General features: G+C 30.8%; 1 protein-coding gene across 10 annotated transcripts in view; it reads right to left on the reverse strand.

The window, feature by feature from the left end:
- Window positions 1–18220, reverse strand: part of LOC121126783 (integrin alpha-PS2) — a 130023-nt gene that overhangs the window by 102218 nt on the left and 9585 nt on the right. For 9 of the 10 annotated variants that reach the window (XR_011782583.1, XR_011782582.1, XR_011782581.1 and 6 more), the window contains one exon: window positions 11303–11424. The exons of the other annotated variant lie outside the window; for it this stretch is intronic. Coding sequence is in view for 6 of the 9 variants with exons in the window: in XM_071892065.1 (XP_071748166.1) it covers window positions 11303–11424 (122 nt within the window). In the remaining 3 variants the exon portion in view is untranslated. The remainder of the gene's footprint in view (window positions 1–11302; window positions 11425–18220) is intronic. 10 annotated transcript variants of the gene reach the window in all.

Below are 18220 nucleotides of genomic sequence, written 5' to 3' on the forward strand. Positions count from 1 at the left end.
TAAAAAAGCTTCAATGAACTGAACTTTGTTATAAGCCTAAAAGTATCATTAAAAAATTAAAAATATTGTTACTTTTTGCTTTCAAGGACCTCCAAAAGGATTAAGGGATCAATAAGGTAAGATTTACTTAAAATTTAAAATAGCCAATATCTTCTGAACCTGTGGTTAATTTTTAGAAACAAAAAAATTCTGAAAATTAAAAATTTGTAAAAAAAAAGTTATGGGTAGGGAAAAAATAATTTTGTATTTTTTGCTTTATAAGAAATGTTACAATAATATGATTTAAGCCAAGTATGCCCCGTTCTGTTAAATAACGTGTTCCCAATGAGAATCCAACTTCATAATGCCCAAGCTCATTGGTCACAAAAACTTGCTATCTGAGCTCCCAGAGCTTCTGGTACGTAATCAAAGATTTGTGCGGCCTGGCGTTGTCTTGATGGCATCTTGTTGTATCTTATTCACTAATGCTGGCCGCTTCTGCACACTTTCTAGATTCGAACAGTTGAGTTGTTAACAGTTGAGGGAAGAATTGAGTAGGGACAAAAATTACTTAAATCGTTTAAAAAAGAGTATTGGCCCCGGATATTTTACAATTTTTTTTGGTCGCTTTCGACGATTTTTTCCTTTTCAGATATTAAATATTGTGTCTTGACGAGATTGCTAGACACAAACTATATAATAAGATGAATCCAGGACGATCGAGCGAAATGAGGAGGATGAACGTGAAGGAATAAGACAATGATAAATTACTAGGAACACATATATATTCTTATTAAATACTTATTACATACTGGTATGATACATATAAAGATGTCAGACTATTTTTACTGATAAAAGATAATGAGTGTACTTTAAATATATATATATATTATAATATAAAAGTCAATAAGAAGATCAATCGGATCATAATTAAAAAACACAACAATAAAAATTCAAAATATGGCCAATTTCTTCCTTTGATACCATTATATTAGACGCACGATAATTCACGATTGAACTCGCCAAGCACAATATTGTTTAATAGCCTATGTAGAATACGCTCACACCTTTACAACGCCTTATCCCATTATCTGATATTACCAATAATGAACAAGATATAATTAGTTTAAAAAAATGAGTGGGAATATAGTTTGGGCAATATAATAAATAATGCCAGCATTTATAATTCTGATTAGAATATCAAATATACACAAACAAGTCGAATAAAATATGAAGTTCATATTTCATAATAACAAAATGCTTTAATAACGATCGTGTAACTTTTATCAAAAATAATAATAATAAAAATAAAATAAAAATAATTATCAATAAAATGTTTGGTTTTTTTAATGTAATTGTACAAATTAATGCATTTTTATTATGAAGTTAAAAAATATCACATTGGAAGATTACATATTATTTTTATTATTATATTTTTTTTAGAAAAGTTTATTTTATTATGAATTTAAAAAATATCACATTAGAACATTGCATTTTATTTTATTATAATTTATTTAGTTTTTAAAAGTTTATTTTATTAGTCAACTTGTTCCTGCATATTTGATATTCGAATCAGTTGGATATATATCTATAATATTGAAGATTTTGTATCTACAGCTAACATAATTTTAATAATATCTAAATGTTGGCATTATTTATTATGTTGCCCAAACTATATTTCCCGCCCATTTATTTTAACTAACTATATCATGTTCATTATTGGTATTATCGTTATGAAGTTTGTAGTTATTTTTGTACTTTTCTGCCTTGGATACTTAAATATACATAGTTTATTTCTTTTAACGTTTGCTTGAGAGAAGTTCAATAATTACGAATTATAGTGAATTAATACAATAAAATATGGTATTATTACCCTAATTTCTTAATTATTTTTTCGATGATTATGTACAACTTAATTTTTTTATTCTTTAAAAATTTTTTTAGGGATAAACAAAATTGTTTTTCCCTAATATCACGAAATTTTATATCGATATAGTCTGTTTTCATTCAATCCTGTGGAGTACAATTCTATGAAAATGTCAACCTCACCATGAAAAAATCAAGTAGCATATTAATAACAAAACCTACTTAAAATGTATCATCAAGGTCTATATTTTGAAGAACAAAACACATTTGACCACAATATTCATACAAATATATGTTTTTCTCATTACAATGAGGAGATGCAAAACTATAAACATTTTTTATGTGAACAAAGTTGTATGACTTTCTGAATAGCCAGTATGGAAAAAAAAATCTCCTACTCATGTCTTCTAATATGACTTTTTGTGAGGAAGTGTTGTTGTGTCAATATGTAAATCAGTGATGTATTTTGTGTTTTTCCATTGGCTGGTGGAAAGTTTTGTTATAATGTCCGTTTACGGGAAAACTCATCTAACATCCATAACATTTTTTTAGGAAACGTTTTCATAAAATATGAATTTCAAAAACATGGTCAGCTAAACTGTCCTAACAAAGCTAACTTTTATAAAGTTGATACATTAGCAACAATTGCCATCTTGGTCTTGTTTTTTTATTATTTACGGACGTTAGGGACGTAACCTTGACGGACGTCAATTTTGTAGAGTCAACCCCCAGTCACATGCGTGCATTTTAGTAACACTGCATCACCTTAGTGGTTACAACGCACCGTTAATATACTACTGCTTTTGTGGCTCGCTGTGTAGTTTTACTTTTCCCCAGTCCTTCTCAAATAGTATTTATGATACGAATTTTTAATATACCACAATAAATCTCATTACATAACGTTCTGAACGCTGCGCCACATGCCACTATTTCAAATTGGACCCTTGCAAATGCAATAATCGTGGTAACCGGCAAATCCAAGTTTGCTGAACTACAGCTACCTCAAGGCTGTCTCCGGTCAGAGACTCCAAGGAATGAGTATCTATCTAGGTACCACCAGAACACCTCTCTGCTCTAAGAATCTGTTTAGTGCCATGTTCCTTGTATAGTGTTGAAGATCTCAACTGAATTTGTCATTTCCGCAGTGTGCTGGACTGATGCCCCACCGTGTATGCTGAGTACCTATGATGAGTACCAGAATGCCCATCTATTCCAGAGAACATTTATGGACTAAATACTGGGGCGAGGGGAAACAACTAAAAACCACCTGGTATGCCTGGGACACGGTCGGGGGAGTGCAAGCAAAGGTCGAAAAGACTAAAATACTAAGAGATGTACTCCGTCTTCTGACGAGCAGTGCCCCACAATTTCAGCTCAAGCAGATGGAGACTCTGTGGTCCAACAAGTGGATTTTGCTGAGAATTACACTGCAACGTATCAAGATGAGATCCACACTAGAACCAAAAGAAGGAATCCATCTTCACCTATGTTGCCTGGTTAGATGCAGATCCATTGTCATAAGCGGTGGTGACTGACACATATTGGAAATTATTTAAAGATTGTTATCATTTATATCCTTAGTAGCTCTCAATCTTAGGTTAAAAAATAACCCTATCAATTTCTAATCAAGTATATTAAGAATTGTTTGAATCCTCATCATCACTTTCCTGATGCACTTCATCTTACTAAATTATGAAATTGTACGCATATTGTGGAAATTAATAAAACCAACGATATTATTATCTCTAATCCTTGATATTATTAAAATATTCAAATATTCTGCAAATCGAATAAATTTAAAACAACTACTTTGAAATTAGCCACAATCCAGTCATTTAAAGAAAAGTAAATGAAAGTCCACTCGTAACTTAATAAAAACATAGCCCATATAAATAAAGTGAAACGGTAAAGTAAAGATAAAGAGAGCCAGTCAAAACTCATCAAGCATTTCATTCCGAAGAAAAAGAAAAACTTGGACAAGAAAATTATAGATTCCTTTTGGCAAATGAACATTTCTCATGTATACATGAGATAGATTCCCATGTATGAAGTCGTTTGGTCAAATAACTAATTAAGTCCCTACACAAGTCTATAATCTGATAAAATAATACAGTTTTTGGGAAAAGAAAATTGTTATTGTTAACCTAGGAGTATCCAGAAAATGCGTAACTCTTGTTTATATAGTGCTCCCTAGATGGATGTAACGAAGACTGACGAAAAGATTATTTTACTCTCCGGCAATGAATCATAATTAAATTTCAATCGAATGGAGTAATCTTTAATGTTTTTGTTTCTCTTCTGTTTTAATATATGACGTATCAGTGGTAATAATTGCATTTAGTTATCATAGTGATTCGAACATTAAACTGTTCTAATTTCATCCTCGTCTTCTTTTTTTTTTTCTTATTCCTGTACGTTTGTTCTTTTTTGACATTCTTGACTTCACTGTTACTCCAAAAGAAGAAAAAGAAATATTTTTTACTAATCATAAAACATTAACTACTGCGCAATTAGTCAAATCATTTCTGATAAAAATAATAGAACAGTTGATTTTTTCTCGAGAGTTAATGTGATTGAATTAATTTTCGTCGACTAGAAACAGTGGGGTAAACAACAAAAAATGGAAAGTCTTCATCTGAAAAATCTCTTGGCTAAATGGATAGAAATTGATAAAGAAAATATATTATTTGTAATGCGAGCGAGCCATCAAGATGCCTATCGTGGTTAGACAAAAATATATCTTACTAAAAAGGTTAATTCATTGAGAAAACCAATTCATAATGAATCTCACAGAGAAGTTAAAAACTCGATTAGGAAAAACTAGTGGAAATATATTATGTCATAGATGCAAAATAACATGGGATAAATCTAAGAAAGCAACATCACTATATAAAGGCTATGAAAAAATAAAATCCCCATGCCAAAAAATTTTCATGAAATCTTAAATATCATAGGTATGTTTTCAAAAGCGAACGCTAAAGCGCTTGCGCTTACATTTACTCATAGGGACACCAAATGGCTTGAAGTATATCTCGCGTCTAGTTCTAGTACTGATTACATAATAAAACAATTATTTACTTATTGGTTCGCGGAGTTTGGATACTCTGAGTATTTAATGACAAATCAAGGTAGACAGTACGGCTCCTTAATATGGCAAAAAATAATGAAGAACTTCAACATCGAAACCATAAAAACCAGTCCCTACCACCCTGAAGGGAATGGTCTATTGAAAGAGAACATTGAACATTAATGGAAACAATTCGTAGCATATTAGAATTAAGCGTTAATTGGATATAAGTTTTACCGCCTAATATTATTGGAATTGTGGATAACCAGAAAATCTGGAGAAAACTCATCAGTATAAGAAATTGTATTCGGGGAAAGAAATTCGGTTTATTAAGATTTATTTGTCCTGTCATAAAATAATCATACAAAAAAATTTAATACCCGATACAATAATAAAATGGATAATTTGTTCTACAAAAGACTTCAGGAATCAACTCATGTTTATGTTTAGAGCCCACCAATTTCTCCTTCACTAAATTCAAATTATAGCGACCCGTTCAATATAATAAAAAAACTTACAGAAACATTTTGTTGTAGAAATCAATGGGTAACCAAAGTCTATAACTTAAACTCCATATTAATTTAAGGCCGGAAGTATGTGTGACTCTAATTTTATTATTTTCTGGAGTTTACTTATTGTGTGGAGGAATGTTACTTCTCCTTCTTTTTTTATTATAATTCATGTTATAATTTGTGAATCATCAAAAAGGTTATATTTTTTTCTTAAAAGAGTTAAGTATTTATTTCAGATTATGTTCAATGCAGAAATATTGGTAGGGTCTCGAGGACAACAAAAAAACAGTTGAATTTTATTTTATAATTGTAATATATAATATTAATTTTGATTCCCTTTTCGCCGATAATGAAGGAGAAAAAGTCTAAATTTATGACAATGTTTTCATGTTTTAGTTATGTCGTCTTTTTGGTTTTGGAAACTAAGCTTTTAGAAATTTTGAATTTCAACAGAATAATAAATGTCTTATTCTAGATAATAATTTGAAGTTTATTCAAAGAACCTAATTGAATCAAGTTCTGATACTTCTTATTTTGTGTTGGATATTAACAAAATGTATGTCGCCAGCAATGTCCTATTCCTTATTGATAGTCATCTAATTTTTAAAAAATTCAAAGAACTTTATACTGGCTAAGTTATTCCTTCTCGCTAAAGTCAATGGAGTCCAAAAATAAAGTAGTGTTCATAAAGATTTTAAAATAACTTATAAGAAATAATTTATTGCATAACTAATTAAACAAACAAAACACAAAGAGTAGCGACATATTTTTATATTAAATATACACGTAAAAAAAGTTTGCCAATTAGATGTATCGTTTTCCATTCTCCTAGTTACTCAAACGATAAGCGTTCCATTTACATGGAACCTCTCCATAACTCTGTAGGATCTTATAAGGTGTATGTCCAGACTAACAGGTAAGAGTCGTTAATTCTCGCTGTGTAAAAAAAACCAAAAAACTTTGGAGATTAAATACTCTATTTTATAGTGTAATCTGTGAGTAGGTGGTGACATTAAAATCCAATCTCCAATCCTTATTAATGATGTATTTACATTATAACAATTGTCTAATTGCTGAAAGTTCTTACGTCTTCAAGAATTATTCTCTAGAGTTAAATCTATGGTTGAAGTTCTGTATCTCGTCTACGCCCAGTAAACAATTGATTTCCATGAATGGGTCAATTTCTTCCAGTGAGCACTAACAATACCCAATGACTTAAATAGCTAAATGACAATCTTTAATACTGAGTAGGAATGGAATTCCGATCCGTGGATATAATTTATACCTTGGGAAATAAAAGTAAACCCTTCATAAGTCATACTCTTCTTCATCTTCTAACGCTACTCGCCCCTACTCTTTCTCATCCATTGACAATCATCAATTTCATCATCCCCTTTTCTCTTCCCTTCCTCTTTTCAGAATTCAAATCTACGTAAATAATAAGCAAGTTGCCTTGGCCCCTCACTTCCTTCTTCCAGGAGCACTTACTCTCCCCTGCTTCAAGTCCAGCTCTGGATTGAATCCTGAAAATGACTATACTATAGTTTTTCAACTAGATCAAGACGAAAAAAGTTTGCATGCATTTGTAAATATGATGTATAATGTTAAATATATCTAAATACTTCATTAACGTATCACAATCATACATTGTGCTGTACTTGCTTCGAACCTTCACTTATACATATCTTCCTGTGCCTCAGGAATAAGTTATCGTTCAATTTTACGTGTTTATATCTTAAGTATATTTTGTGATTCTATGTGTGAACCAACTCGCTATTTTGAGGCAACTAACCATTTTCCTATTACTGGGAGGATTTTGGATGCTAACAAATGTATGAAAAACATGTTTCCAAGACCCTTCCAAAATAAAGCATTTTTTTAAGTGGTTGAAAAATTCAAGAACACAATTGATCTCTTAAATTGTCGAGCTTAGAGGATTGAATAGGATAAAAAAGATCTTCACAGTTTGGGGGGTTAAAGGTTAATATATAATTTATTACCATAATGAAAACGATACTTATCATTTCACAGTCAATTTCAAACCCAGAAAGTCCATGCCTAGGATGGGACATGAAAAAATCAGTGATAATGAAATTCTAAAGAACTTCAGCAAATCTTCAACAGGTCACCCAATCTTCCTAAGACATCAAGAGAATCTTCTCCATGGAAGGCTAGAACCAGAGATATGGACAACAATTTATAAATTTTTGTTAGACAAGATCATCTGGCACATCTGTCTTTCCAGCCGTCTTACTAAGTTCCTTTAAATAGAGAGAAGGGCGTCCGACTAAACTAAATATCAAAACTGTGAATGTGTAGTGATATAATAATTATAATATTTATTACTATATAACTATAAGGTATCTCAATTGGTACCTCAAATGGGTAACAATACAAACAAGACTTTTTGCATCATGGCCATATTTTGAGTGCAATTAAATTTTTTACTATTATCTATTTCCCAAAAGATTGTCGTTACTTATAAATTGAAAAGATGTGAGGAGACATACCTCAACATGAACCACCGCTAGCATGGACTCTGTTGTACAAATTGCTTCTTGATTTATGGAATATGAATTAAATTTTTTATCGACACGATAAATACGGTTCTAGGTTATTTTGTAGCTAACATTTTCGCCCCCCTACATTTTTTCATGTCATCATGCTCGAGATCTATTTGGTCACAATTTATCATGTTGTGGGTTTTTTTCGGATTTCAAGTACACTTCCTCATGCTCCGTGTCCATGGAAAAATAAGTTATGTCTGGATCCACATGTAGTATCGTTTAAGTCAAGATATCATTTCCCTCAAGTTCGTCCTTAATCTTTGACTATAACAAATTACTTTTGGACTCATTGACTTTATGACGGCATGGTGATGATGAAAAAGAATACAAGAATAAAGATGACAGTTTTTGTAAATATAAATTATAAATATTAAATTGTTTTTATCTGCTTAGATTTGTCTCTAAATTTAAGGAGGAAAATTCTTTAATGAATAAGAAAAAAGAAGAGATGCGAGATAGTTTATCCTCAATCAGAGATACTCCGAATTCCAATATCTATGGAAATGTAACACGGTGAAAATAGCCAAACAAAACTAAACTTCATACTGAGGAGTTGCGTGTTTATTTATGTATATTAAGCTGCGTTACATTTTATGCAAAGTCATTTTGTATATATTATCTAGTATATAATATAATAATGAAGTAATTCAATAGGTGCAGAAGTGAAGAATTATTCCTAAGTGCAAGAACCTAATCACTGCAATTAATTACATATCACATACTAGGGTAGAGTCAACTTTTTACTTTTGTGGGAATCTATCCATCCATATAGAACAATGAATAAATTCAACATATGAAACTATGACGGGATCCATTTACTTTCAGATTCAGATGAAATGCTCTAGATGTGAAATGTATTATTAATAATTTGTTAATTATGTACTAAAACAATGAGAAGTTATAGCAATAGAACTAAAATATACAACAATTTGAAATTTAGATGCAATATTACTTTAACAATTTTGAAAGCCTAAGTACATTCTTCATTCATGAAACTTGGAAAAGTGGACTTTTATGTTTTCCAAGAATTAGGACCAGAGGAAAATAATGCTAACTTGATCATTAATATCAAGAAGCGTTCTTAGTCTTATTGGGACTCTGTATTCTACGAGGGACAACGGGATGAAAATTTATCAAAGAAAAACTACAGAGCTTCATAAGAAAGTAGAAATGGCGAACACATATAATAGTTCTTCATCTAATAATAGGAAGGATTTTGAAATCTCTACTCACTTGACAAGAATTTAAATAACAAAATAGCATGTCCAAAATAAAACCAAATGAATCAATAAGATAAAAAAATAAAAATATGGAGAACTCATATATAGGAATTTAAAATTATAAGAATATCATATCATTGATGTTCCAATTATTTTCATTTTTTCAATTAATACTAAAACAATTTAACTATATTTTGATACATTTTAATTATTGTCTTCAATCAAACAACTTATACATAGGTCGTATGACACACATTTTTTTTAACAGGTCCTAAATCATCGAGAGAGGAATATTCCAATATGCTAACATATAATTTAGCTGTTTACAAGATGATTCCTCAGTGAATAAGTTTGAAAATTGCGAAGACATTCAAATATTCCAATAGAGATCTACAAAAGTTAAGAAATCAATTAAATATTTTAACAAATAATCACTTAACAGTTCCCAATAACTATTTATATCCAATATCAGAAGAGAATATGCTTTGCAGGCAAAACAACCAAAAAAAGAGTAGCATGTTATCACTAAAGTCAAGAACAATCTTCTGTTTTTTTTCCAATCACAAAAGAGACTCATAAGTTATAAAGAAATCCCTAATCCAGGGTGAGGCTTTCAGTGTCCAGTCTATATAATTATCCATATATACCATACATTATACATTTCTCGTTATATAAATCAAGGAAATAGTTTTCTTAGAGTAGGAGACGAAGCAAAGTTGACTTAAGGAGAAAAAGACTCCAGAACTTAATTGAAGGAGCAGTGGATGTAGGATGAAACTCTCTCTGTTCCTCACTGGAACTTGTCAATTATTCTTTCGTTTTATGGAACTCCATACTCCTTAAATGTTGAAGGATACGATGATCTCGTAAAAGATCTTGAGGAATTTATGTATTCTTGAGTAAAGAGGCAATGATTCACGAGGTCAGAAGTCACTATTATAGATCTTGATGAGATAGGGCACCTCTACAATGAATTATCTTTTTATTGAAGGTGATGAGATCTACCAAGTGAGGTACAAAGAACACCTTGAACATGAAGTTGAAGAGAGGATCAAAAGACGTAATAGATATCCAAATGCAATATGAATTGTAAATAATGTATATATTCAGTTACTTTATACGAAATATCCATCCAAACCACTATGAATTAGAATTATCAGTATTTCTAAGCAGTTCACAACCTTTTTTGTAACACATCTAGAGTATTAACGAGTAAATCGTCCAAATATGTATATATATTTTTTTCTTTTCTTTTGGGATATTGTTTAGACCAAACATTTAATCAATTCCATTAACTCAGCTAATGTAAAAAAAATAATAAGGGAAAGCGTTGAATAGTCTGAATTTGTTCTTCCATTTAATAACATTCCTATCCATTCCATTTTTATAGCAGCTGAACTCTCTTCTAGCGAGCTGTATATTCAAAAAGACGCCTACCACACAATTCCAAATTACCATCAAAAATATCTTATTGCCTCTATATATTTCTTCTCTATGGTGGTAATTGTCTTAATGGTAAAAAATGACACTGTCCCGAATTAATATAATCCCAGATGAGTCCAATAAAAACAGAGATCAGTTTTGGATTATTCCCTAAAGTTGAATTTCATACTTTAAAATTTATGACCTATAATTGTTCCCCAGTGTAATTTAAGTCTCAATGCATAATTGTAAGTATGTACGTCGTTGTGTGAACACAGTTCTATTAAGTGAAAGGGGAGAAATAAAAGAATCTGGGCATAGTTTATACCATGTTTTCATTTTTCAATAAAATAATTTGAGAATTCTATATGTGTTGTCATTGATACTATAAAAAGTAAGAACGACAATAGAAAAAAAAAGAAGACACATAGAGAAATAATAATCAAATGGTTTAAAACTATTTAAATTATTGTATAACATTTAATTATTTACTAGGAATAATTATAAACTAATCATTTATAGTAATAAGTTATAAATATAATTAAACAATATATCAAACAGGGAACATCTATAAAATACTTAAGTAATTAAGAACTACATATATTTAAAAATTAATTAATTACGTAATCAAATTCATAAAGATATCTTCAATTCAAAAATTTTGCTTACCTCCCATATCAAAAGGAATTATTTCACAAGAACCAGATATTTCTGGAGAACACCTATATACACCTCCAGATTTTTTTATTCCTGCGATATTTAAATCTGCCTCAGGAGCACCGACTAGTAGCCTAGCAAAATAAAATGTTTGATAAACACTATTTCGAAAATATATGAAGATGGATTCAAATGAAAATAGTTAATCATAAGATAAATCATACATAACAAATGTTAAAATAGCACTATATTTTAACCATTACCAGCTTTTTTTTAATGTTAGTCTTTGTCATGGGCCAAAAAACTTAATTCGAAATTTTGTTGAATCTATTTAAATATCACTTTTTTACACTCATTTTTATTAAGATTATTATTTTTTTCATTTGCATCTGATGAGAATCGTTTGTCAGCATTTGAATATCCCGTATTTATCTTATAAATAATTCAAACTGTTACAGAAGATTTCAATGTATATATAGGTCAATAAATTGAACAAAATTCTTTTGTTTTTCAGTTTGAAATACGTGCAATGTTTCAAATAAATATTTCATTCTCATGCAACCTGGTCATTGGTCAACGGGTAACCAAAAAGGTCGCCCCCTAAGATTTCGGAGCATAACACAAATAATTAATGAATAATGATAAACATATAAAATGAAATTGTTATGCAATATTAATAAAAGCATTTCTTTATACATGGATTACTTGACATCTAGATAAACTATTTACTTTAAAAATCACGCAGCTTAACAGTTATAACCATTACTGTTTTGATTCAATAAGTTAAATGATTTTATCGTCAACAGGTTAAAAGTAAATATATTTGGATATAAAGTTATTATTCTTCCTAGACGTGAAATATACCTTCAACTTGTGTGGTTCCTTATTGCCACACTGGTAAAACATCGGAATGAAAGCTGGAAGAAAATAAAATAAGAACTTCTTAGCATAAATTTCGAAATTTCTCAATCTTTGCGTTCATAGTTCATCACTTTTTAACACGAATTCATTATTTCCTTATATAATTGTTTTTTAATGGAAGAATTGTTTACTTTTTATTTTTAAAAGGCTTAATCGAAGAGGTTGCGTGGCAAGTGTGTATACAGATGTTAAGCAATCTATGCATTATTCTATTTCAAAAAAATAATGTTCTTCTAAGCTTCCAATAATAATAATAAAAATCAAACAATTTCTTAAATTCAACTCTTCAATTGTTATCCAGAATACATATATTTTGGTCATCACATCACTTTTCTTGTACTTGTTCTTACAAAATCTTTGAAGCAATCAGTGTCATCGTTGCCCTTAACATATTCCTCTGACTAGAACTTGCTTGACGTTTTCTCGATATACGAGGCAGTCTTTCTCCGAATTTGTTCTTCTCTTCAGGTCTCTAACATGCCGAATAACACCGCCAATATTAAAGTTCATGTGGCTGTTCATGGGAGTAAGGATATTTTCCTTCCATACACCTACAACTAGTGGGCATCACCCATGTCTCATGTCCATTATTGAATTTGGGCCTCTCAAATTTTCTGGGTGGATCATTTCTGAAGGAGTCAATGATGTTTCTTCATTGACGAATGACTATTCTTTCATATGTGATAATGTCTTTATCGCTATGAGGGATATGTTCTATCGTACATATGATAATCCATCGACATTTTTCTAGTTCTTGCAGCATTGTTTTCATTGTTAGATGATTCCTTTCCAATATTATGTTACTATAGCTCTACTGGGTATAACAGATAGATCTGGATAAAGTTTGACTTCATCAAACATTGCAATTTAGGTAAAGTCCATATATGAGATTTTTAGATGTTTAACATCGATTAGGAACCGATTTTGTAGCAAAAATATCAACAACAACCATGGAAGCGACGCTAAAAGTTAGCATTGCTGATTTAGCTCAAGCTAGAAACGACATCAAGGCTATCAATGACTCACCCGGGTAGGCCAAGACGAATTTCTACGATATTCTAAAGCGGCTGAAAGAGTCAGGCAATGTCGTCAGCAGCCCCAAAAAGCCCAAACCGACAAGATGAGGACTCCAGTATTCCTGACAGGCCTGAAGATGTAACTTGAGGCCAATTAACAAAGCCCATGGATTAGAAATCCAAAGGGCAAAAATATTAACTCCTAGGGAGGGGAAGGATGGGTAGATGTGGATCAATATATCCAAATAACCATGAATTACTTTATACTTTAAACGCAGTTCCACATTAATATTTGAATAATACTTTAATAAGTAGTTTTATAATAATATTGATAGCTATTATATAAAGTCAGCAGTAGTATATAGTATTCTTATAAGAACTTAAATATCAACAGCTGACATGTCCTTGAATAATTTAAGCATATACTTTTCCAAATGCATTAAGTACATGCATACAGTTTGCGTACACTTTATTTTTTCTAATGTTCCTTTCCATGCTTATAGCTATATATGAGAAGAGACTGTACCAATAATAATATCTATAGGTGAAAAATACTAAGGTAAGGAAGATACACAAGGACGTACCAAAGAACGACCAAGAGGTAATTGACGGTAGAATGGACTGAGTACAGTTGAAAGGATATCAACCCATCCTATATCGACGAAAAAATAAGTTTTTATATTGGCTTCAATGGGTCAGTTGGAGGAGGAGAGTTCCTGAAATAAAAATAAATGTGGTTAGGGGTTGGAAACAATATCCACTTGATCCAAAAGAGTGATCCCCAAAAAAGTCCGTACAATTAAGATACAGACGACTATAGCAGCTAAGGTAAAAAGGGAGATTGCTCTAAAAAGAGTGGAAAGATGTATAGCTTGAACATGGCTTCGGTTTAAGGAATTTATCATCCAATTTTCTTCTTTTGGGAGTTTTTGATTGAGTATGAAGAAAAGTATGGGGCTGAAATTTAAAATGAGCACGTCGATAAACATGATTTGTATCACATAGATGCTTAGGTAACGAAGTATAGGAGAGATTGCGCTTGAATGAGCCATATTATTCATAAGCTTTAAAAAGGCTTCTGTTCATGGTCTTCATGATGATTGGCATGCCCTCTTGGTGAAGAAGTCTAGAAGGGTAACAAAAAGTATTTATACTATTATAAGTCCCCGTCATTGACAATTTATTTGCTTTTAGGGGCGCCAAGGTTTTTATAGTGTATAAGTATCATTAGAGCTCTGCGTTGCAATAGAGATTTCAGGCAGAGAAGATACGATGTTTTAGGAGAGTCATGAGCCAGGGAGCAAGGTCTTATGTGGATAATTACTGATCCAATCACATAATTATGTTCATGTAATAGATTCCCCTCCACTTGAATAAGGTTATACATGTCCCAATATTTGTTAACGTTATCATAATCTTAATAACAATGAATACCTGAGGCATGATAGGGCAGAAATAGCTCTATAAAAAGTTCATTATAAAATGGAAGGAACCCCAACATCGTAGGTTGGGGTATGAAAGAGACATAAAGGAGATAAAGCAAACCAGTGAAGAACAGATTCATAGACAGTGCTTCATGATGATTTGTTAATAGCAAAAGAACTTAAAGAACACTTTTGTTCCGTGGATGAACAAGATTGCAACCTGGCCCCTATATATTTTCCTGAATTTTTGCAGCACTAATTCAATTTTTTAAGAAGAAAGGTTTCCACTTTTAAAGCAGTAATTCATTTTCTTCCTCCAAAATCATACTACAGGCAGCTGGTAGTAACATGGGTCTTAATTCAATAATATCATATGCCTCACTCCCGTTCATTATTTCTTTAAAAAAAGTCAACTCTATTTAATCCTTTATGATGTAGTTCATGTGGATTTTCTGGCATATCTCTTCTACGTTATCACATTTACTTTTTAAGTCAACTAGGCATGCTTAGGACACTCTTGTTATGTTTTCAGCACAGTTTTTCTTGGTTGTCACCCATTCGAGGTCCTGTGTTGTCCCATATTCCCCAAGCCATCAGTCAATAACTCCACTCTTCTCTTAATGAACATTTTGGAGTTCCCAGACACTGCAAGTTTCTAGTATACTTTCTTTACTGTTGAGATCAACAAATATGTTGTTTCGGAGTCAGGTTTAATTGTAACATACTTGCTTCTTATTTATTACCATAGTGGCATCTTCCACTGCTACATTTAACCGTCTGTTAGTGAATATTGTTTTTAAAATGTAGTTAGTGAACTGGGTACTAAAGAAAAGCCCAAAAATAAGAGGCACTTGATCACAAGATAAACAGTTGATCGATCACAATAACTATATTATTTAAATTTTGTATCATTTTTAACTATTGTATACATTTTGTATCATTTTTTAACTATTCTATACATTTTGTACACGTAAATATCAATTAAAATACTAAAAATCGTTGTATAAATATAAGACATCTAGAAAAAATACATATTTATTTCAGAGCACCTTAACAACACGAGTTTGGGGTTTCAAAAAGATATAAATTTGTTATTCTTATAGTAAAAACGTTATATTTTTGTTTTTGTAAAAATTTCTATGAAATATTCATTACTTATGCGAATTTTGGGAATCAAGTTAGTACCCATCAGTTTTTTATGAGGATATATGTTATTTAAAATAATAGTTACAGTATTTTTATTTATATTAACTTTGTACCTACCATTGTATGCCTCAGTCTCACATTAACAAAAAAGAAAATTCCCAGATATTAAAAGGAAAAACAAACTAACAACTTTTAAACTAAACAATCATTTACTTAACTATACCTTGATTAAAAAATCGCTAAATATACACAAGAATCCATTTTTGGCATTATTTATATAAATAAAGAATGACATATAATTAGATTTAATGTTTGAGGAGCATAATGAAAAGTATTGGCGATAAAAAGTCAATTCACAGGAATAAGAAGAATTTTAAAATATCTTGGGTTGTATAATAACCAAATAACTGTGGGGGAATTCAGCAAGATTAATTTGTGTCTCATCATTCTTTCTTCTTACTCAATCTCTCATTTTTTCACCATCTATTACTGTCACACCTATTATTTTTTCAGATAAGAAAGAGAGGCGGAGTTATCTTTTTACACAAACAAAGCTACAAGAAGATTCCAGTTGACTCTGCTTTGGTTATGTTTCTCTGGTAGACTATTTCCTTGGAGGGTTTTTATATTTTCATTTTGCATTGTCTTTTGTAGTAATGTGCCACGAGCAAAACTCGTAATTCATACTCCGAGTTTTATGAAGTAAATAAAAGACGACACAAAATACTTGGCTCGTAGGCAAAAAAAAAAAAAAATGAGTGTTACTCAGAACTCGTCAAAAGCTCAGAAATTGTCAGAAACTAGAAAGTCGTCAAACCTTTGGCTTCCCTTCTTTCTTTTTTTTTTGAGCCCATTAGAACCTGTAAATCTTCCTAGACTTACTTCTTTTATCTGTGAAATTAAAAATTTATTTTTTCCCCCAGACAACACAATCTAGAAAAATGTTGTCTTATGTGCAATGTGTATTGCTAATTCCAGTTCGTTTGAAAAGTAATCTTTGTTTGATTTTTGTTTTCGACTAGCGAAAGTAATCGACATTACTTTGAATTATAAAGTTTATTAAGCACACACACAAAAGTTATCATCACACCGATAGACATAGTGAATATAAGTTACATCTTGAAGAGAATTTATTGGTTAAAATTTTAATATGTATTCGTATTTCGATAAATATTTTTTCTGAAGACGAAGAATTAATGTTTTGTGTTTACCCTGTAAATAATGAAAAATTGGTCATTAAAAATTTTAATGATGAGGAAAGTAATGGTGAAGTTCGTGATTTATGCGTGTATAAAAGCTGTTTATTGTTTTTAATATCTAGTTGAACCTGAAAATTGTGAAATTGTCAACCCTGCATCTTTGATACCAGTGATACCAAGCTTTAACTAAATTTATTTTTATTGATATATTTGATGGTCTTGTAATTAATACCCTGTGTAAAGGGAATGATGAAATTAAATTAATTTCTAACTAATCAAAAATCTAATTAGGGGTTTATTTTTTATGCCGACATACTACTTCCAATTGGTAGACCAAAGCATTACGTTTCAGAACGTCAGATGTTTAAATTTTGTATAAATTAAATGTACAATTATATCCTTTAGATCCACTATATGTCTCTTTTTTACTATGTGGAACAAATCCATAAAAGAAATCACGTCGATCGATTTCGTTGAGGGGAAAGTTATTGAAGACCTTCTGTAAGGGTTAAGAACTATGTATTATATTATTGTAGAAGTAAGCTCCGAAAAAAAGGTCACTGCATCTAAGATAGTCCCACTCTCAATGTTATGATTTATTATGTACATAACCCTCAGAGTCAATGGTTGTTGTTCTGAGGAATCATCTGTTGGAAAGCTTGTTTGTGATATGTTTATCTATGTTTATCAGTATGTAAAATGTGTTTAACAACAGAAAGCAATACTACTCTCTGTAGATCTACGATACTTTATCCGAGGTTTTGTGGTTTTGAAAAGACTTTCCGTAACATGAATCATGTAGAAAGAAACACAATAGAAAATTTTGGCTGATTGCAAAAAAATTGATTAAATCCACCATACCCTCAATTACCATACAGATCATGTATGATGATAAGGATGAAATATCTTCTATTTTTGTAAAGAAACGTATTAACGTTTGGGACGATTTCAAAAAAATCCATCCTGCCTCAAAATGAAACAAACATCAAAGTAAATTAGTAGTGACAAAAATACATAACGAGTTTGAATTTAATTAATATAAAAATTGAGAAATGGATTTTTTCTTATGTCTTATACACCAATAAATTAAAATTTGCAAATTTAGCTCTCTTCGCCATCAATAAGGACAGAGGAAGACTAATAAATAAAATGGACCTTGTTTATAAGTGCTATATGCGTAGTATAATTATATGAGGATTTTTAAATTGATTGAATTAATAGCTT

This window comes from Lepeophtheirus salmonis, chromosome 12 (genome assembly GCF_016086655.4).
Source record: "Lepeophtheirus salmonis chromosome 12, UVic_Lsal_1.4, whole genome shotgun sequence".
Lineage (NCBI taxonomy): Eukaryota > Metazoa > Arthropoda > Copepoda > Siphonostomatoida > Caligidae > Lepeophtheirus > Lepeophtheirus salmonis.